The 23416-nt window shown below is 39.7% G+C and overlaps 1 protein-coding gene across 2 annotated transcripts in view; it reads left to right on the top strand.

Annotated features, from left to right (window-relative positions):
- Positions 1-23416, top strand: part of LOC124625776 (peregrin) — a 260021-nt gene that overhangs the window by 204806 nt on the left and 31799 nt on the right. For both annotated transcript variants that reach the window (XM_047149217.1, XM_047149216.1), the window contains exons 18-20: positions 1202-1539; positions 13777-14165; positions 17858-18000. In XM_047149217.1, coding sequence (XP_047005173.1) covers positions 1202-1539; positions 13777-14165; positions 17858-18000 — 870 coding nt within the window. The remainder of the gene's footprint in view (positions 1-1201; positions 1540-13776; positions 14166-17857; positions 18001-23416) is intronic.

Genomic DNA, 23416 nt, shown 5'->3' with positions numbered 1-23416 from the left:
AGATAGATAAAGTTTCAGGATGGATTAGTGGCTAAGGAGTGACGTGGTTTTTGGGTTAGTAGATAGATGGCATGTGTGCTGTGGAGCAGCATCACAACCTTACATGCTTTTAAATGCAGCAGCAATTGATGATGGGAACAATCCCATTCTTCCTTGTCCAGCAGGAAAGGCTGCAGCTGTTGGAACATTCCAGCCTTCTTTATTAATTGTTCGAGGATCTGTTGTTGTGCACATTGTCCTTTAAGCTGTTACTAGAACTGTTGTTGTTGTTATCCTATTTGCCATTTGCTGGCCATCCAGTTGTCATTTCCACAACTGCCAAAACTTCTCCATAATGGTAATGGATTGGAAACCAATGTTAGCACAAGTGGTTTTGTTTTCTTATTGCCACTGATAAATCCATAGATTTTGTTACTGGACACAGGAGTGCACAGCATTTAGTAACATGAAATGAGAACAATTTGTGCATAAAATCAGTGGAGCTATCAAGTCAGCAGAGATTTACATAATCTAAAGTTAGGCAACAATTACTAACAAACAGATGCAACATGTATCACTACACACTGAACTTCACTGATAGATTGGTAAGAAACTCAGTGTGCTTGTACAGCAGTTGTAGTGTCTCTCAGAGAAGACCACTTTCCACAGCAAGAACTCTTCTTGCTCTCCAGGTTACAGACAGACAGGGTTCCTAGTGGGCCTTGTAGCTGCGAGGAGAATGGATGTGGTAAGCAATTTGGCATCTCCGCACCCTCAGTGTTGTTCTTGAGAAATCCATGTACTCTTGCAGAGTATATGTTACATTGGTAATGTAATGTTAAAATTACTTTCCAGGCAAGAGCTCAAACCCAGATGCCTATGTTTTATAGGCAGTGCACTGTCAATTGAATCATTTTGATTGTGCCTCACTGACTGACTCAAAAGATTCAATGTTATCCTTATTCATTTTATGAGCTATGCTCAGGCGACACAGTTGCTAGCATATTTCTCTCACATCCTGGCATCATAGTTCAAATACCTCACCTACATATATGCAATACAGCATATGCAATGCAAAGAGAAGAAAAGCATTATCTTATAATGTGGCCAGTCATTACAATATTGTGCACGAGAAAAGAATATTCAGCATGGCTTAACACACAGGAATATATTTTATGTAACATAATTGTTCACATCAGTATTGACAGTATTATTGTTGCAGGAGTGGGAGTGACAGCTCTAATACCCCAGCTCCAGTACCTGCAAAGAGGAGGGTGGGACGTCCTCGAAAACATGCATTGCCTGGTACTTCTGGTGGTCCTTCAGGGAGCAACAGTGCACCAGCCGTGATGACACCTGCTAGCACATCCTCGTCCATTGGCAGCCAGCAGCAGCAGAATAATCAACAGCCATCCAGTAGCAACCGTTCAGACATTGCATCTTCAGTGTCTGGCTTGCTGCTAGGAGTGGGTGCTGCATCCTCTACAAGTGATGCACCACTTTTACCTGCAACACCTCTGCCTGCAACAGAAAGTTTTCGTGTATACCGCAGTGGTGGAGGTAGGTGTTGACTCCTTAACACTATGTATATGGGTCTAGTTGATATACATGTTTGTGTAACTACTGTGGCTGGGTAATGTAAATGTACCCGGTTTGACAGACAGACGCAGTATAATGTTTGATGGTTGTTTTAGTGACTATTGAAGTGTATTATTGATTAAGTACACTGCCTTTGGGGGGGGGGGGGATGAAATACTGTCACATACTGTGTTCAGTGACACAAGGGTATAAAATGTGCATACTGTGAGAGTTTGTAGTATCAGTCATTCATCACAGATGGGACTCAGGAGACATGTCTGTGCACCACCTGTTTTGACTCTGCAGGCGGTAACTGTGCTGAGTTTAGAGGTGATCAGTGTTTGGAACATTCATTCTATGGTACAACCATGCCCCACCAGTGAGTATGTACTCCTTTGGAACAGCTCCAGCCATTTAAGTGTGGTCTCATTGTGGACCTGCAAGATGCCAGATAGATGTATTGAAGCACATGTTGGACACAAATTATTGGTGGCATCCTGCAGATCAGGTTCTGAACGTCCTTGTAGTACAGACATATATCAATAGCAACACATTTTGTGAGAAGCAGTGGCCAGCTAAATGTCATCCAGGGACAAAATCCGGGCACATGCACCTGCTGTGTGATCAAGGACCACAGGCAACCATTTTCTTGCAGCAGGATTAAGATCACATGTGTCTCTGGCTAGGGCTACTGTTGACATCATGCCACTGCCAAGAATGGCTAATCCGGTGTTGTGAAAGAGTTAACTGGAGACTGGAATGTCCTGAGTGATGAGAGCTGTTTTTATTTGTATGCAAGTGATGGACGTACATGGGTGTGGCATAGACCTGGTGAGCTACCTATTCCAGAGTGTATTTGCTGATGACACTCAGGTCCCATCGCAGGCTTCATTTTGTAGGGGGCTGGCAGTTACAAAACACAGTCACATTTTGTATTTCTGCAGAGTAAAGTAACCACTGCCCACTACATTGGACAGGCTGTTATCTCCATGGTACTGTAATTTCTTTGACGGGAAGGTGATGAGAATTTTCAGCAGTACTGTGCAAGTCCACATATGGCTGTTGCTACTGTGCAACATACTCTTCCTGTTGTACAGTAACCAGATCTCTCACCAGCTAGTCATGTATGGAGCATGATAAAGAAGGAACTTACCTGTTCTCAATGACCTGCAAGTACCATTGCTGAATCACAACAAAGGGCACAACCTGCTTAAGACAGTCTGTTGCAGAAAGCCGTTGGGGACCTTTAAGATCATTCCCATCCGAGAATACTATCCCATGTTGCTGCCAGAAAGGAGTACACTGTGTACTGATGTGGCTGTTTGGGCACCCTTTTCTGTGACATGTATGTTTCATTTGGTCTGAATTTGTTGTCATACACTCCTACATGTCACATCATTTATCAATAAAATGACCTTACCCTTGAGAGTGATGCACTTTTTGTGGCTGTGTAATGTCTAAAAAAAAGTTCATGTGAAATACAAAAATTTGTGATGTAGTTTTCTACCTTAACAGTTGTTAAAATTATACTTCAGTTGCTAGCAATATTTGTGAACAGAAGATACCTGGCCTTGATTCAGTGAGGGATATCAACTAAAAACATGAAAACTGTTAGGCAACAAAATGTATCAGAACTAGTGACATCTGATGGTGCAGATGTGTTCTTAATCTGCTCAGCAATAGTTCCTAGGCCTGTCGTGTTTATTATGTGCCTCTAACCAGACAAAATAGATGATATTGTATTGTAGTGTTGTGTCAAGTGTTTCTTCACAAACACACTTGTTTTGTAAGGAAACAGTTTATATCACCAACTAACTGTGTGTCACATTTAGGAATTTACTTCTCAAATCAGTCGGCAGACTGGGGTGGGGGGTGGGTTGTTGTTTGTTAATGCTGAAGTACATTGTTCAACACCTTGTTTATATACCTGTTTACTGCTCAACACTTTCTCTGTACATTTACTGTCACTCATCTTTTAGGATATCAGACAGTTAGAATGTAAATTCGATGAATTTCTGATTTTTTTCGGTTAACATTCTACATATTTATTCTTCATGTCTACATATTTATTTGCAGCCCTATGCCACTAGAGGGCTCCAAATTTTAGTGTATAACATAAGTTGTAGAACGTAACTTTGTTGGTGGATGAATCAAGCTGCGTAGCACAGTGGTTAGCATACTGTATTCGCATTCCAGAGGACAACAGTTCAAACCGGTGTCCGGCCGTCCTGATTTTGGTCTTCCATGATTTCCCTAAATTGCTTAAGGCAAATGACAGGATGGCTCCTTCAGAAGGGCACAGCCATTTACCTTTCTCATCCTTCCCTAATCCGTGCTTGGGCTGTATCTCTAGTGATATTGTTGTTGACGGGACATTAATTACTAATCTCCTCATACTCCTCGGTGCATGAGAAACAGTGTGCTGTAATCAAGTTTTGAATTTGAAGATTTCATACACATATGGACCACCCTCTCCTTCAGCATGACAGTGCCAAACTGCACTCAAGTGCTGCGAAATCTGCAACAATCCATTGCTTGGGTTCATCGTCATTGATTTTTCTCCATACAGTCCCGATGTGGTCAATCTGATTTTCATCTCTTTCTAAAACTTAAAAGAACACGGACAGCAGGTGTGTGCAGATTCCTCCATGGCCTTTCACTAAGTAATGGTTCAATCCTAAAGTATCTGGTTAAAAAGGACACTGTGGGTTGTCATTACATAATTACCTTCAGTTCCTAAGTTCTTTCCTTTTTACTCAGTGTTCCTTCATTGTATGACTCTCTGTTAGACACCTTTCTTTGTAGGATACTCTTTCTTTTCTTATTGCTTTCTCATAGGATGCATCTACCGCACTCACTATTTTTGGGCTGAACCTCTCATTTTTTTTACTGATTCTGCATTTCCCTAAATCTTGATTATGATCTCCTTTCCCCCATGGGACTTGTGTCTGTTTGTTTTGCTGGTAAGTCAGTAGTTTTTTACAACTCTTTCTAATTTCATTCTCTTAATGTATCCTTGAAAGCCAGTATTCTTTATTGTGGTTCAAATTTTTTTTTAAAGTTTCTATATAATTGTGATACAGTAAGAGCAAGTGACTCCCCTTTGTTCTAAACCTCATATCATCTGTCCTTTTTATTGTATCATATTTTGCATCTGCATTACATCTCTCTTATTGTTCATCCATATCTTTCCCTGTTTTCCTTCTCTCCCTTACGATGCCCATGCATTACGAGCCTCCAGCCAACATTGTTGTGCAGGACTTGTGCACCATTCGAGACTGCTTTGACTGCAGAACTCACTGTGCGCCTAATCAGCCAGCCACCAGGTCACAGTTGTCAACCTGGCACAGAGCATCCATGTAACAAATTGTAGCCATGTAGGTTGTGTGTGTGTGTGTGTGTGTGTGTGTGTGTGTGTGTGTGTGTGTGTTTTAGCATAGTTTTCAGTCTTGTCTCCCAGTGAGTTGTACCTTATTTACTTCTAAATTATTTCTAAATCATTGCTTGTTTTATCACAAGTGTTGTGTAAACTCATCAGCTGTCACTTTTTTCTTTCCTACGATCTTCCTTGGAAGTATCCTCTCTCTCTCTCTCTCTCTCTCTGGTCCCTGGTCCCTTTCTACAATTGTTTCTTTTGCACATAAATTTTCAGATTTGACTGTGGTATTAGTGTCCAAATTTGATATGGTAAGAATAGGGATTTGGACCTGTAATGTTTTAGTGTAATCTGAATGTGGTTTCTAATGTTTTCTTCGAGTGCTGTTTTCGCATTGATGTTCAGGGTGAAAATTTTATCTTAGTACTTGACCTTAAGCATCTGTGTGATATAGCCATACATTTTCTTCTTTTAGCAGCTTGATTTTTTCCATCTGTATCCACGTACTCTGTGTTTTCAATGTAAATGAGTTATTTGATAATGAATTATCTGCTGTCTCTAACAGGAATTCTACTTGTTTGATTACAGTGTCTACCTTCTGCTTGAAAAATGCTACGTCAGCTCGTCATGTCACATTTGCTTTACCTACCTCATTTTGTTGCTATTTCCAAAATATCATTAAGTTGTTGCTGGTGGAGCTTACTTGTTGTTGAAAATACATACATTATGATGCTCCAATGACTGCACAGCATTTTATAATATCCTTTCATCATCAGCGTAATTTGTCATTTAAGATCTAGGAGCATTTAATACTTTGAGTCCTGGATTCTTTGCAGCATGCTTGTCACAGAATCCCAGGTACTTTCTGTATCTCTTTAAGTACCTACCATTTCATTGTTATAACTTTATTTACAAATATGGCTATGTTTATTGGAGGTAGAAAGGTTCTTCTTTAATTAAGCTACAAAGTAAAGCACATTTACTACAGATATAGCACAGAAATTTTATTTAAATTTTGGCACATGTTTATTTGGAAAAAAATTCTGCTTGGATTCACATTACTTTAATTAACCATAATTTGCCATTATTTCATACAGTTTGAAACACATTGGCATGTACAGGGGAGCTTTAGTCAGAGTACCAACATACTGTATCTCTTCTTGGAGACTTTTCATTGGATAGTTGTGTATTTTCTTTGCAGACCTTACACACACTTGTGGGATGCACTTTCTTTTCTGTGGAAGGAATTCTATCGGCAAAATGCCTTCCTAGGAGTCTATTGCTACACACATTTTGGAATGTAACAGTATGACTTCCTTTCTTCCCAAACTCCTCCCCTAGTTGAAGAAGAAAATTTGCTGAATGACAGCTTTTACCCTAATTATTTCATATTTTCTGGAACAAAATATATACTTGTTAGTTTCTGCCCCAATGTGCTTTATTATAGATTCAGGGAAGAAAATTGAAAAAAAAAAAAAAAAAAAAAAACACATCAAAAGGACTGTTGCTGTCACCCACTCCTGCCACACATTCACTTTCTTCTATTCAGACAATAATGGTTGCTTGTCTAATGTGATCCATCCTAATAACTTATGTAGTAGACTTATCAACCAAAGTAATGTAGAATAGTGGGACAGTAATATTGAAATAATGATGTTTTTGGACCTGAGTCTAATTCAGAAGCAAAGTTACTGTATTCTCATTCAAAAACATCCCCTTTGCCAAACAGATTCTTCAAATGGTTCACCATTCAGTAGCTTCTCTATCTCTGCGCAGGTCAAAAACTTCAACAGATTTATCAAAAAATACACTTCTAGCATAATGAGAGACCCACACTAATGAGTCAGTTCAGTAGTTTTGATCAGGTGAGGATTGTCCTTCAGGAAGGTGGAATAGTTTCAGAAAAATCCACATGATGACAGCGCCATACAGCCAACTTGTCGTGGGGGGAGGGGGCAGGTGTGAAAACAGTGAATACAGTACAAATAGTGGAAGGATATAGGATTTATAAGGGAATACCAGGGAAAAGAGTCATGAAACAGTGTCCACAATTTGGAACAGGATTCGTGGTGAGTCTGAAAATAATAGAGTCCATAATAGAATTTAAAGCACAATCTCCCAGGCTCTCAAAATTAACTCTAAAAGCTGCAAATAAAATGTACACAATAATAAATGCCCATGCCCCGACAAATGATAAAAATAATAAAAAAGAACACAGAGAAGAGGTAGAAAAATTTGGGAGCTCTTAGATCAAACGACGAATAACATTAATAAAAATCACATCAAAATTTTAATTGGAGACTTCAATGCCCAGTTAGGAAGGGAAAAGAGATATAGAGACATAATAGGGAAATGGACAGCACAAAGAAGAACAAACAAAAATGGCATAAGACTAGTGGAATTTTGCAGAAACCATGACATGATCTCAAAGTCGACGTATTTTAAGAGAAGACCAAGTAAACTAAAAACTTGGAAACATCCAGACTGGAAAAAAGGAGAATGGCAACTGGACCATGTCTGCATGGATAAGAATTACCACAAGGAAATTTACAATGTGAAAGTACTGAGAGGGACAGATACCGGATCAGATCATTACATGATAAAAATTAAAATTAAATTAACCCCATTAGCAAAGAAAAAATCCCACCAGAAGAAGAAGAGAACCTATGACCCTCATAAACTGATACAAAATGAGGATTATGAAGCACAAACCAGGGATATAAAAATAACAGATGATCTGGAAGAAATAATTCCCAAATTGAAACAAATAGCTGAACAAGTTGCCCCTACAAATCCAAGGAAAAAACACCAGTGGTGGAACGATGAATGTGATGAAGCAGTGTTGGATCGACACCAAGCCTGGTTAAGGCATCAAAATGAAAAAACAGAAAAATCGTATTTGGAACTCACAAAACAAAGGAAGACAACACAAAAAATAATAAGGAGAGTTAAACGTCAGTACCAAAAAGATATACTTCTAATGATAGAAACAAATAGTGAAAAAACAAACTCAAGAGACTATTACAAAATATTTGGCAGACAATTACAAAGATATGATCCTCCAACATTAAAGTTAAAAGATAAAGATAATAACCTAGCCCATAGCAATAGTAAAAATACAGAAATTCTAGCAGAAACATTTAACAAGTTACTAAATTGTGAAGATCCCCCAGAACGTCTTCAGATACACACAGAAACCCCAATTAAAACACCAGCAGAAAATATAAATCCACCTACAATTAATGAGGTCTACAGAGCTTTGAAAGAACTCAAAAACTACAAAGCAAGTGGAGAAGATCAAATGTTTGCTGAACTTTGGAAATATGCAGCAGAACCAGTAAAGATAGCATTACACCAATGCATAGCAAAAATCTGGAATGAAGAGAAATTACCAGAAAATTGGACTACTACTATAATACATCCATTACATAAGAAAGGAGAAAAATCAAATCCAGACAACTATAGAGGAATTTCCCTTTTGGACTGCACGTATAAGATCATGTCAAGAATACTATACAACCGCTGTAAAGATCAATTAGAACTGGGAGAATATCAAGGAGGATTTAGATCCTGGAGAAGCTGCCCAGAACAGATAATCACCTTGAAGTTAGTTATGGATGTCTACAAAAGAAGGCAAAAACAACTAGTCATAACCTTTGTAGATTTCAAAAAGGCATATGATTACATCCATAGATCTTCAATGATGAAAATATTAAGGAATTTTGGACTTCATCCTAAATTAATAAAAATGGAACAGTTAACCTTAACAAACACCAAATCCAAAGTAGAATTTAGAGGAAAAATATCTGAACCATTTACGATTAAAACAGGGTTGAGACAGGGAGATTGTTTATCACCATTGCTATTCAATTGTGCTCTTGAATATGTAATGAGAGAATGGTACAAGGAAAATCCTATGAATATTAAAATTGGAACTAAGAAAGATAAAATAAACCTAAATTGCTTGGGATTTGCTGATGACCTAGCATTACTAGCTAATAATATTCAGGAAGCCACGAAACAAATAACAAGCTTACAAAATATAGCACAAAAATTAGGACTCCAGATATCTTTTGAAAAGACTGAAATAATGGTAACGGATCCACTTGTAATAGATCACATCACAGTGAACAATAGGGAAATTAAAATAGTGAAACAATTTAAATACCTGGGTGAAATTATAACATAAATTGGACGAGAAACCTGCATGGCGAGCAAGAACTAATAAAATGATAAAAGCTCAAAAACTAACATGGTCTACGTACAATAAAAAATGTCTATCAATTAAAACAAAATTAAAACATTACAAGACGGTGGTTCAACCAGAGGTTACATACGGAAGTGAAACTCTTTTTAAAGTCACCCAGAAAAACAGTATTGACAAAATTTTAAAAGTAGAGAGAAGAATTGCTAGAACATGCATAAATAAGAAATATCAAAAAGCTGGGCAATGGCGGATAGTTCCAAATGAAGTGGTATACAGAGAACTCGAGCTCTTCACTGATACTATAAGAAAGAAAAGGATCTCTTTTTGTGGTCACATTCTGAGGACACCAGAAACCAGATTATCAAGGAAAATTATTGAGAAACTCTGGAATTTGAAACAACAAGGAGGATGGCTTAAGGAAATAAGAGAGGATATGGAAGAACTGGAAATAACTCTGGATGATTTGCAGAACTAAACGCCAAATTTAAAGACGTAGAGGGACACAGAAATAAGATTTAAACCAAAAATTGACAAACGACATACAATGAAAAGGGTATTTACAGATAAGGAACGACGAAAAGCATCGGAACGAATGAAGAGATACTGGGCCACTCGGAAGGGGAAAATACCAAAGAAGAGGACCAGAAATGATTGATGGAAGTGGTCCAATGAGGCCGTAAAAGCAGAAGAAGAAGAAGAAGAAGTGGAAGACAAGCTCAGTCATGGGACACTCACAGCATGCTTGTCACATGAGCTATGCTCGAGCTTAGGACTCAAAGTGCTAATCTTCTTACACAATTTTTAAAGTAGCTTTTGAACATCTTACAGAATACGTTTTATTTACATTTGTACCAGCTGTGTTATGCTGGTTTACAGTTTGTAAGAATTTTTTTGAATTCCTCGGTACCTTTCTCATTTATTACTCTTGTGATTTTGTTACTTATCAGTGAACTATGATATTAAATGTCATTAGTTGAACATCATGATCTGAGAGATTTACACAATGGATTCACATTCTCATTGTGTTTATAAAAATGTTATCAGCAACAGCACTACTTGTTTCCATAATTCATGTTGCATATTGTATGTGGGGGAGCTGGATTATATGAAAAGGCCAGGGACTTTAGCATAACTCAACAGTCTGTATTTTCTGAAAATTTGAAATTGAATGCAGGCTTACTCCAGTTCATTTATAAAGTACCAGTTGCAGCCCTATATGTATTGTCTTTCATGAATGTTTGCATTTGTAGCATGGTTTTCAACAAGCTGATCACTGCCAAATCTAAGAATATCAACGTTTTAATGAGTGAAGGTAACAACTCACTAAAAATTGGAGCCTTGAATCTTCAACAGACACATAAACAGGACTGTGTATATTGCTAGCTTTTAGATGAATCAATCTTCAGAGATATACAGCACACACACATATGCAGATCACCTGTATGTCTACATTCGTAGTTGACTACATTGTGCTAGCACTGCAGGGTAACTGATGCATGACATTGTGTCTGGTGGAGCAGGTGTCCATAGGGAGAACGCAGGGAGTGGGAGGGAGGGTTGCGATATGGTGACTGACAACTGGAAATTGGTGTCATACACAGGATAAGAATGTGGTGCCAGTGAGCTGTTTCTAGCCCCAGACGTGGGATTGTGCTGCGCACAATGTCACAGGAGATGTGGATTGCGATTAGGATGGGGATATAAATTGAGGAAAAGGGAGACTGTGACAAAGAGGATGTGAGTGCAGGGTGAGTGAAGTTAGGGTCATGGGGCTGGGGTTAATGGAGACCTAGGCCAGAAGGATTATGAGATTGAAGGATGTGTTGTAAGGACAACTCCCATCTACTAATCCAGTGAAACTGGTGTTGAGGGGAAGGATACGGATGGTACAGATATTGAAATCAGTCATGCAGTATTTGGCAGTGTTTTCCGCCTCTGGGAGGTCAACTCTGCTTTGGCCACAGTTTGGTGATGGCCATTCATTTGAGTGGCCAGCTGGTAGGTGGTCATGCCCACATAACATACTGCCCGAAAATTAAAGCAGAGCTGGTATACGATATGACTACTTTTGCAGGTAGTCATAGGTCTCTTATGATAGGATAAGCCTGTGATCAGACCCGAGTAGAATGTGCTGAGGGGGTGTATCGGAGAAGTCTGGCCCCTGTGTGTTCCACAAGGGTATGACCCATGTAACTAGGGATTTGGAGTAGATGTGGCAAAGGATTCTACTCAATGCTTCCCACTCTCTCAAAATGGCAGCCACAGCCCACTCAATCTACAAAATCCTAAGCCATCCTTATGCCGCACCTACTCCCAATCTCTGTTAATACAGTAGTTTATGTGTTTATCAGTTTGTACATACAGGCTGTTTACTGAGCACTTGAGATCATCAACTGATAATTTGCTACTCGCATACCTTGTCTACAGGTGGAAGTCATGCATCCTGATTGTAGTGCATGTATAGTTATCAACACCAGTTCTTAAGCTATATTTTACTAGTGTTTCTCTCTATCAGTTGGACATTTTTAATCTTACATGTGCAGTTTAAAAGTTAACAACTTTATGCTGTTGCATAGTTAACCGTAGCCTTCAGTTTTAACTGTCAGAAAGCAGATGTGTTTGCATTATGAGCAGACCTTTGGTCCTCTTCAGTTGACAAGTTACTATGTAAAGGATTTTAGTCCATATAATACATAGTCCAGTCACATTAATGTGACTACCACATTTGTTTGACATGAACATGTAATAACCACTCATAGAAGGCTAATGGCTGCACTAGCAGTGGAATGTATATAAAGTGTCAGGTTGCAGAACAGAGCAGTCATTGACGCAACTTGGAAACATAGTGATTTATCTGACATCCAAAATGGCATGATCATTGTTTTTCATACCAAAGGTGGAAGTATTTCTGAAATGGCAAAGTTCACTGTGGTCAAAGTATACTGTATGGCAAAGTGGCGCTATCCAAACCTGTTGCCAAGTTAACTATGGAGCACCCCTGGCCATAAGTGACAGGTGTGAGTGATGACTGCAGAGTTGTGCATGGGCGAATAGATGTGCAACTGTTGAGCAACTGACTGCCCTGATGAACCAAAGGGCTACCAACAGTGTCTCCTCAATGACAGGAGAGCTGGTGTACGATTATGGCTACTTTCGCAGGTAGTCATCGGTCTCATATGATAGGATAAACCACCACAGCAGGTGCCTGGTTTACGCACGCATGCTGACAGGTGGACTTCTCATATTAATACCACAAATGTACGTCCACTGAATGGCAACAGGTGGCCTTTTCAGATGGATCACGTTTTGTGGTTCTTCAGACAAATGGCTGTTGGCGTGTACGGCATGAAAAGTCTGAAAGTAAACATGGTATAACGGTTATCAGAAGGGTCCAGGCCAGAAGTGGAAGTTTTAAAAGTTGGGGATTGTTTTCATGGCACTCCCGGAGTGATCTCGTCATTCTGGAAAATACAATGGTTCAACATAAGTATACATCTATCCTTGCAGACCAAATTCAGGCATTTTGCAGGTGGCACATTAATTAGGCTGGACGGTGTAGTTGTATGTGCAAGTTAGTTTAATTAATAATATAGTCTCCTAGTATTTTACTATCCTTATTGCTCTTTCTTTTTGAAGAGATCATTTGATAATTATTTTGTAATAAGTCGATATTGGCAGTGATACCATTTATGTGACCAAAGACTAAAGTAGATCTGTTCTTTCATTAAGTTACCAGTTGAGAATGTAAATTGGAGAAAAAGGCGAAGAGTTGAAATGTAATATATATTGTTGTGAATGTATGTAGTAATAAATATTCAGGAATAAGATTATGATAATACATTCAGGGAGAAAGGAGGGACGTGGAATTAAGACATCAGTCATTTAATTATGACATTTTATTTGGACTGTCTCTGCAACAAAAATTGGGGGTGGCTGTAGTATTAAGAAAAAGAGATAAATATGGCCAAGATTTGAAACAAGAGTAGTAAAACTTGTGTGTCTTGGGGACTACAAAGCTCACTATGCTATACCATTTTATCTAATGAGGACTGTAGCTTATAATTGAGACCAGTCATTGTACGATTAAAAACTGTGGTTGTCATCTAGATAAATAAAAAAATAATTGTATCAGTAATACCATACCCTAAAGCAAGTTATTTTGTACTTCACATAAATAGTTCATTGCACTCATGAGTTTTCTTTTATATCTAATCATCAAGAAACTTTATAATTGTTACACTATAGGACTCTTAAAGTAATCTTTGAATCTGTCAGTGTTAGTAGCTGGATGAAATTGTGTGTGTGAGATGAGACAGGAGGAAAGGGACTGTGCGCACACCCGCCCGCACTCGTGTGTGTGTGTGTGTGTGTGTGTGTGTGTGTGTGTGTGTGTGTGTGTGCATGTGTCGTGTTTGTCGGAGGGGGGGGGGGGGGGGTTGGTTGGTTGTGTGCGTGCATGCACGTGTGTGTGTGTGTGTGTGTGTGTGTGTGTGTGTGTGTGTGTTTGGGGGGGGGGGGGGGGAGTATGTGCATGCTTGAGCGGGAGAGAGAGAGTTTGTTGCATTGAACATTGTTGTCTCTCATCACTTTGCAAATTTACTTGGCCCATCTCAAAAACAACTGTTTTTTGAAACAGATATTCCACCTGAGACAGACGATGAAACACAGTCTGAATCCAGCTGTTGGAGCTGCACATCATCCGATGATGAGGATGATGACGATGATGAAGATGCAGAAGGAAACAGCAGTTCGGGTGGTGGTGGTGGCGGAGGAGCCGGGGGTGGCAGTGGCGGAGGAGTCAGTGGTGGTAGTGCTGGCGGTGTTGGCAGCCGTGGTGGTGGCGGCAGTGGTGGTCCCAGCGCTGTAGGTGGAAATAGTGGCATCGGTGCTTCTGGTGGAGCAATGAGGGCTGCTTACTCATCAGGAGCAGACGATGATGCTGGTGACAACAGCACTGGTTCCAGCTTTGAACCCCTTGACCTTGTGTGGGCAAAGTGCCGTGGGTACCCTTGGTATCCAGCTCTGGTGAGCATTCTTAAATGCTTTAATCTGCACAGTAAATATTAGAAATGTAAGTCAGACAGATTATGAATCGTGCAAAATTGTGTGAGAGTGTGTGGGCCCGTAAGTGGTATTTTTGGTGCAGTGTAATCTGTATTTTGAGTTAAAAAATCGACCCATTTTGAATGAAAAATTTATCTAGTTACTTTGTGGAATGAGGATTTGTCTATATAGTTGTTCTCACACCTCTGTATCAGAGATTGGTAACGGGTGCTGGTGCATCGGTTCTTGTTCCAGTTAAAGCTGGCTCAAATTTTAGTGGTAAAAGAAAAGCTTGTTGCCAGAAGTTAGTGGACAGTGAGCAGAGAGATGGTAGTGCACAGTATCTGATGATGACCAGACACTGCAACAGCATCTTGAATTAAATATTACATGTCCAACAATACCTCATTGAGGGAGGGGGTTCACAGTGATTTATTCACTGGATGGTAGTATTTTGGTGCTATTGAAGAGGAGTATGTTAATGTGCAACCACCAGATTTCATTCTTTTTCCTTTCGTCCCAGTAATAATCCACATCAGTATTGACACAACACTACTCTCCAAAACACTAATCATACTATCAAATAAACACTTGATACTTTGGAACAGGTCAGAGGGAGACAAGTAATGGCGAACCAGCTCCTCTAGGGCTCTTCGTAAGGCCACACTATTGGATTCCTGAATCGTCCCAGATGGCAATTATGAGTATCAGATTGACTTTGACACTGATAGTTAATTTTAGTCTTAGCTAGAACAGCTTAATTGATTAAATAAAGCATCATTTCCTCTCTTTGCACAAACAAAATTATGCTGCTGTATTTATCACCAGCGGAAGGTGACGTAGGGCAAGATCAGTTTTGGTTCTGGAAAAATATAGGAATACTCAAAGCAATACTGATCTTATGACTTAGTTTATAGGTTGAAGAAAGGCACCTTTCATTAATAGCACACATAGATTTAGAAAAAAACTTTTCACACTGTCGACTGGAACACACTCTTTGAAATTCGTAAGTTATCTGGGATAAAATACAGGGAGTATACGCTTGTACAGAAACCAGACTACAGTCGTAAGAGATGAAGAACATGAAAGGTAAACAGTAACTGAGACAGTAGAGAGATGGTCTCTGTTGGTCCATTATGGCCAGGGGACATCGCCTGGTACATACTTTTCAATTCAATAAACTTTACCAACAGTCGTATACTTTAGGTTAATTTATTTTATTTCGAATGCAACCAGTTTTGGCAATTCATTTTGCCATCTTCAGGCCCCATACGCTTTTTTTGAATCAATGAGCTTATCAAATAGCACCATAAAACTGGATACCGTGAATTCCAAACGTTGTGCAACTGATTCATACGAAAGGGTGACACCAACTGAGCCTATGTACATGAACAGGTTCATGGACTGTGTGTGGGCTCAGTTGGTGTCACACTTTCATATGAATCAGTTGCACGATTGGGATTCACGGTATCCAGTTTTATGGTGCTATACGATAAGCTCGTTGATTCGAAAATGTGTATAGGGCCTGAAGATGGCAAAATAAATTGTTGAAACTGGATGCGTTTGAAATAAAATAAATTAACCTAAAGGATACAGCTGTTGGTAAAGTTTATTGAATTGAAAAGTAGAGAGATGAGGTTGTAGCCTATCCCCAATCTTGTTCAATATGTACATTGAGAAAACTGAAGGAAACCCAAGATAAACCTGTGCAGGAAGCTAAATTTCATGGAGAAGAAATTAAAATGTTGTGGTTTCAAGGTAATGTAATTCCGTCAAAGATAGCGAAGCACTTGGAAGAATAGTTGAACAGAACGGATAGTACCTCGAAGAGAGGTTATAAAACGAGCATCAACAAAAGTATAATGAGAGCAGTGGAATGAGGCCAGATTAAATTAGTTGATGCTGAAGAAATAAGATTATGAAATGAAAGATGTATAGTAAACAAGTTGTGATATTTGGACAAAAAAATAAATTATAATGGCCAAAGTACAAAGGATATAAAATGCAGACTGACAATAGCAAGAAATGCATTTCTGAAAGAGAGAAATTTACTGGCATCGAGTATAAAATAAGTCTTAGAAAGTCTTTTGTGAAATTTTTAATAATAGGCTGTCCAAATTGCAATAACTTATTTATTTTTTATGAGGTAACCGATTTCCATGCGTAAGACCACCTCCAGACAGGATTCCACATGCCATGAGGGGCCAGTTAATGTAGCCCCTGAGATATTTATTACCTACTGGTACTGCTACTGAAAATGTTTTCCTGGAGCGTAACCTAATGTGGAAGTGAAACATGGATGATAAAAACTACAGACCAGGGTGAATAGTAGCTTTATAAGTATGATGTTACAGAAGAATGTTTATGTATGATGGGTAGATCGAGTAACTGATGAAGAGATACTGGTTTGTGTTGGGATCAAAAGACTTTCTGGCAGATGTTAACTAAAAGAAGGGATAGTATGATTGAACACACCCTGAGACATCAAGGAATAGTTAATTTGGTAATAGTGAAACCAGAGAAGGATATTTAACAATTTTAAAGTGTGATCTAGGCTTGACTACAATCAACGGGTTCAAGTGAATGTATTTTGCAAGTTACGCAGAGCTGGAGAAGCTTGCACAAGCTTTGTTGTGCTGCATCAAACCAGTTTTCAGAATGAAGACATCAGCTACAGCAACTTGTATAAACTTTAATGACGTATAGTGGAGGAATGTATAGAAGATGGGGATACCCTTTACTTTATGGCTGGGAAAATGCTCTTATATGTGAAAAAGTCAGTAATCATCAATGAAATGGTGATGCAGAAAGCAGTGGAAATCACCACATTAAAGTCATAAAATATTTCTAGAATAAATATTTTACTGTGTAGTGGAGTGTGTGCTGTTTTGAAACTTCCTGGCAGATTAAAACTTCCTGCCAGATTAGGACTCAAACCCAGAACCTTGGCTTTTGTGAACAATGCTCTTACTGCTTGTGGTATTCAGGAAAGACACACAACCCATCCTCACTGCTTCTCTTAACACACTCTCTTCCGAAATATTAGAAATAAGCAAGTACTACTTTCAGATCTTTAATATTAGAAATAAGCAAGTATTACTTTCAGATCTTTAGGTGAGAACTGCATAAGAGCAACTTATGAGAAGTATAAACAAGACTTAAACTTCTGCGATTCAGAGTATATAGTGTTAAGGTTTGAATGTTGTGGGGAGGTTCTAGTTAGATTTGTGGACAGTATTAGAGTGACATGGAACAAAAATATTTTACTTCACCTATCAAATCCTACATCGTCTCCCTGTCAACTTATGTTGGGGTTTTCAGGTCCCTGCTTCTATGTGTACACCAGAGATGACACTGTTGTGAATTTGTTTCCCTAAATTCTGTACTTTCTGTATGACCCCTGTAGTTCCGTTGTATGGTATTTTAGACAGTAATTGAAGTATTGACTCATCTTAAAAATGTGGCAATATGCTTAGGACAACACACTGCAGCTCTAGTACCTCAACGGCCTTCAGTTTCTAGTCCAGGTGTTTAACTTACCACAGGTGATCTGTTGTAGACCGGTGTTCAACTTCAAAAAGTGTGATGATTTGTTCACAATTTTATAGTCGTCACAAACATTGCATTATCAGTGTAAATTCACTTTTCTAATGAAAGCTTATTTTTATTCACAGATTATAAACCCAAAGATGCCCAGGACAGGTTACTTGCACAATGGAGTTCCAATACCTGCACCACCGCTTGATGTGCTTGCTCTGGCATCAAACTATGAAGAACCTGTGTATCTTGTACTCTTCTTTGACACAAAGCGCACATGGTAAGTGTATGTGCATTACATGATAGGTTACTTACTACTCATAGTGACTCAGTTGACAGAGGATGTTTGCAAGGTGCAGTGTAAGATGTAGAAACTCGGTTCTGGCTTAATTCTAGCAGATGTCTTCATGCAGAGTAAGAGTTGTATCTTTTCAGAATACCTTTAGTTTGTGTGCAGAAGACTATAAATATACACTATATGATCAAAAGTATCTGGACACCCCCAAAAACATATGGTTTTCATATTAGGTGCACTGTGCTGCCACCTACTGCCAGGTACTCCATATCAGCAACCTCAGTAGTCATTAGACATCGTGAGAGAGCAGAATGAGGCACTCCGTGGAACTCACGGACTTTGAACGTGGTCAGGTGATCGGGTATCACTTGTGTCATATGTCTGTATGTGCGATTTCAACATCCCTAGGTCCACTGTTTCCGATGTGATAGTGACGTGGAAACATGAAGGGACACAGACAGCAGAAAAGCGTACAGGCCCACCTCATCTGTTGACTGACAGAGACCACCGACAGTTGAAGAGGGTTGTAATGTGTAATAGGCAGACACCTATCCAGACCATCACACAGGAACTCCAAATTGCATCAGGATCCACTGCAAGTACTATGACAGGCGGGAGATGAGAAAACTTGGATTTCTTGTTCGAGTGGCTGCCCATAAGCCACACATCATGTCGGTAAATGCCAAACGACGCTTCGCTTGGTGTAAGGAGCGTAAACATTGGACGATTGAACACTGTAAAAACGTTGTGTGGAGTGACAAATCATTGTACATATGTCGCGATCCGATGGCAAGGTGTGGGTATGGCAAATACCTGGTGAATGTCACCTGCCAGTGTGTGTAGTGCCAACAGTAAAATTCGAAGGCGGTGGTGTTATGCTGTAGTTATGTTTTTCATAATGGGGGCTTGCACCCCTTGTTGTTTTGCATGGCACTATTGCAGCACAGGCCTACTTTGATGTTTTAAGCACCTTCTTGCTTCCCACTGTTGAAGAGAAATTTGGGGATGGTGATTGCATCTTTCAACACAATCAAGCACCTGTTCATAATGCACAGCATATGCAGAGTGGTTACACGACAATAACATCCCTGTCATGGACTGGCCTGCACAGAGTCCTAACCTGAATCCTATAGAAATTGGGATGTTTTGGAACGCCGACTTCGTGCCAAGCCTCACCGACTAACATCAATACCCCTCTTCAGTGTAGCACTCCGTAAAGAATGGGCTGCCATTCCCTAAGAAATCTTCCAGCACCTGATTGAATGTATGCCTGCTCAAGTAGAAGCTGTGATCGAGGCTAAGGGTGGGCCAACACCATATTGAATTTCAGCATTACCTATCGAGGGTGCCACGAACTTGTAAGTCATTTCAGCCAGGTGTCCGGTTACTTTTGATCACATAGTGTAATTCAGTGTTATCGTAAATTATTTTTGTTGTATGCAATAATTGTTCATCTTGTGGACTCAGTCAATCCAGAAAAATAGATCAGTCATTATCATTAGTGAGGAAGTTGATCACGTAAACAATTTAATACAATACTGGTATTTCATATGGTCAGCTGTATTTTCATATAAATATTGCGCATTTTTAAAAATAACAATTAGTGCCTTCAGAATTGGTGTGACTAAAAGGATGTGGAGTAGTCTGCCAACTTTTCATGTATAGTTTATTTACTCAGGCGTGAAAAGGGTTAATTAAATCACCTTGCTGTGAAGTCCCTGTTAATGCTTTGAGTGCTTTGCAGCTATGCTGTAAATGAAATGATCACACACACACACACACACACACACACACAGGTTAAAACATGATGACCACTACTCATTGCAAGATTAAAAGCTTTCTGATGCTGTTGTGGGCACTTGACAGTAAGAAAAGTACATAAGTGGAGCAGGGACAAATGGGGAATCATTCTAGCAATGATATGTGCTGTAATGGGGGAATCCTATGACTTCGACAAAGGGCAGACCATTATAGCCCAGCAATGAGCAACAAACATGTCAGAAGCTGGCTGGTTATTCCCATGCTACTGTTGTGAGCCTCTATGAAAAGTGCTTGAAGGACGGTGAAATCACAAATTGCTGACAAGATGTTGTACCAGAACGATTTTTCACTCTGCAGTGGAATGTACATTAATTTGAAACTTTCTGGTAGATTAAAACAGTGTGTGATTTGAACGTGGGACTTTTGACTTTCACAGGCAAGTGCTCTACTGAAGTTTGGAAGGTATCAGATGTACTGGCTGAAATAAAGGTGTGAGGGCAGGTCATATGCTGTGCTTAGGTAGCTTGGGTGGTAGAGCACCTGCCCGCGAAAGGCAAAGGTCCTAGGTTTGAGGCATGGCCCGACACGTAGTTTTAATTTGTCAGGAAGCTTCAGCTCTGTGTAGATTCCACTTCAGAGTGAAAATTCGTTCTGAGAAGAACCCTTCAGTGTGGACAAAGCCACGTCTCCACAATATCCTTTTTTCCAGGAGTGCTAATATCTCGCGCAGTAAACAGGAGAACTTCTGTGAAGTTTGGAAGGTAGGAGATGAGGTACTGGCAGAAGTAAAGCTGTGAGGATGTGTCGTGAGTTGTGCTCAGATAGTTCATTCGGTAGAAGACTTGCCTGCAAAAGGCAAAGGTCCTGAGTTTGAGTCTCTGTCCAGCACACAGTCTTAATCTGCCAGGAGGTTTCATCATAGAACTTGGAGGGCAGAGGCTTGTACACTCTGTAAAACAGCATAGGTGGTTGTAAGTGGTAGATTTGATGACGGAATACAAAGCTGGTGCAGGCATGTGTTTCATTGCAGCATTCAGTGCACTTTGTTGAAGATGGCCCCTCCATGTTCCTATGTTGACCACAATTGAACTGGGCATGGGATCAAGTCAACAGTCATACCTGGATATGACCTCAGCCAAGTGAATGGCTGCTCAAACCATCACACCACTACAATTGCAGGCTGGTGGGGTCAGTATTAACACTATGTGGTCATTCACATGGGCTTACATGGGACCTGTGGTAGTTATCGAAGGCAGCATGACAGACTTAACTATATGAAAATTATTGCAGATTAACTGGTTCCCTTCGTATTTAATGTGTCCCCGAAAACGCTGGCTTATTCCAGCAGGATTCTTACCACATCACAAAGCCAGCATCGCACTATGTGGTTTGAAAGCAAAGCATGATAGTGAACTCATGTTCATGTCTTGGCCACCAATTTCTACATCTACATATATACTACGTTAGCCACCAAGCGATGTGTGGTGGAGGACGCAATTCGCATCAAAGTCATATTTCTCCCCCTCTGTTCCACTCGCAGATCATACAAGGGAAAAACGACTGTCTGAATGCCTCAGTACGATCTCTAATGTCCCCTTATCTTTGAGTGGTGATCATTGCGCAATTTAAAAGTTGGTGGTAATAATAATATATCTTCTACATCCTCGGCGAAGATCAGATTTTGGAATTTAGTGAGCAGCCCCTTCTGTTTAGCACGTTGTCTATCTGCAAGTGTATCCCACTTCAAACTTTCTATGAGATTTGTAACACTCTTGCGATGGCTAAATGTACCAATCATGAATCTTGCTGCTCTTCTTTGGACCTTCCCAACGTCTTGAATGAGACCCAACTGGTAAGGGTCCCAGACAAACAATACTCTAAGACTGGACGAACTAATGTATTGTAAGCAATTTCCTTTGTTGAAGGACTGCATTGCTTCAGGATTCTACCAATAAACTACAATCTAGAGTTCGTCTTGCCCGTTACTTGTGTAATCTGATCATTCTATATGAGATCATTTCGAATAGTCACACCCAGATACTTGACAGATGTTACTGCTTCCAAAGACTGGGCATTTATTTTGTTCCCATACATTAATGGGGATTTTTGCCTTGTTATATGCAGTAGGTTACACTTGCTAATATTGAGAGATAACAGGCAGTCATTACATCACACATTTATGTTCTGCAAACCCTCATTGATTTATTCACAACTTTCATGTGATACTACTTTCCTGTAGACTACAGCATCATCAGCAAACAGTCTAATGCCACTGTCAGTACCATCAACCAGATCGTGTATATAAATCGTAAAAAGCAGTGGACCTATTACGCTACCCTTGGGCACACCTGAAGTTATACTTGTTTCTGTTGAAGTCACCCCATTCAGGATGACATACTGCTCTGTCTGTTAGAAAACTTTCTATCCAACTGCATATGTCATTGGATAGACCGTAAGTGCGCACTTTTTGAAGCAAGCATCAGTGCGGAACTGAGTCGAACGTCTTTCGAAAGTCGAGAAATATGGCATCAACCTGGGAGCCGGCATCTATCATGCACAAAGAGGGCCAGCTGAGTCTCGCATGACCGCTGTTTCCTAAAACTGTGCTGGTTTCTGCAGATGAGCTTCTCAGAGTCTAGAAACATGATTTGAAACTGATAAAATGCAGCTGCAACACTATTAGGTACCATCTCCAGGCCCACAAAATGCCAGCCCATAATTTATTGGAGCGCGATCTGTGCATAGACATTTGCTGCCGCATACCTCCAGAAAACATACCAGTTTGTTGAAGCCTTGCTACCCAGAATCACTGCTGTAGCTCATTCCAAAGGTGGATCGCGTGCTTGTGTGTGTTGCGGGGGGGGGGGGGGGGGGGGGGGGGGGGGGGGCAGGGAGGCAGCTACCAGATGTTTTTATGTTACTCTCTGAATGGTGATCCCTAGATGGAGATTCCAAACAAAATTGGTATAAGATTATAGATGTCTGCCATTCAGGATGTTCTTGTGCATAGTGACTTCCAAAAGTAAGTTACACATGTCGTCCAATGCTAAGACTATTTCGTATTAAGAATAGGGTATTGTCATAAGAGAGCACATACTGTATTTACCCGAGCATAAGAAGACCCCCTATTTTTTAAAGAGGTACCCGAAGAAAAATTTATGTTTTTACATATTCTTGCTAGTTAAAATTACAAACTTTCATTGACCTAATGTAACTGCGTAAAAAGTTACTATTACACCTACTCTAAATTTGTGCCATTTATTGGTTGCCTACATACTGATAATACAAAGAGAAATAAAATAAACAAAAAGAAATTGTTTACATTAATTTTATCATCACTGCCTCTCTTGTTTAGCCTGTCTGTGGTACCATTATTTAATCATCATCATTGTTATCGTCATCCTAATAGGGCAACTATGAAACTGATATCTTTATTGTCACAAATATTTGGCTGATCCTCCCGAACATGTCACTTTTTTTTTTTTTTTACACACACACAGTAGATTTCGCATCTATACTGACATGAGATTGTTACATTGTCTTTTGCTACACAAACATGTTGTCTGCCTGCTGCTCTCTTGTTGGCTGTGTAGATTCAGTAGCTGACACATCCCCTATCGTGACCCTCTTACGTTATAGC

Source organism: Schistocerca americana, chromosome 8, assembly GCF_021461395.2.
Source record: "Schistocerca americana isolate TAMUIC-IGC-003095 chromosome 8, iqSchAmer2.1, whole genome shotgun sequence".
In the NCBI taxonomy this organism is placed as follows: Eukaryota; Metazoa; Arthropoda; class Insecta; order Orthoptera; family Acrididae; genus Schistocerca; species Schistocerca americana.
Note: the sequence above shows the minus strand (reverse complement) of the source record. Positions and strands in the feature narration are given on the sequence as shown.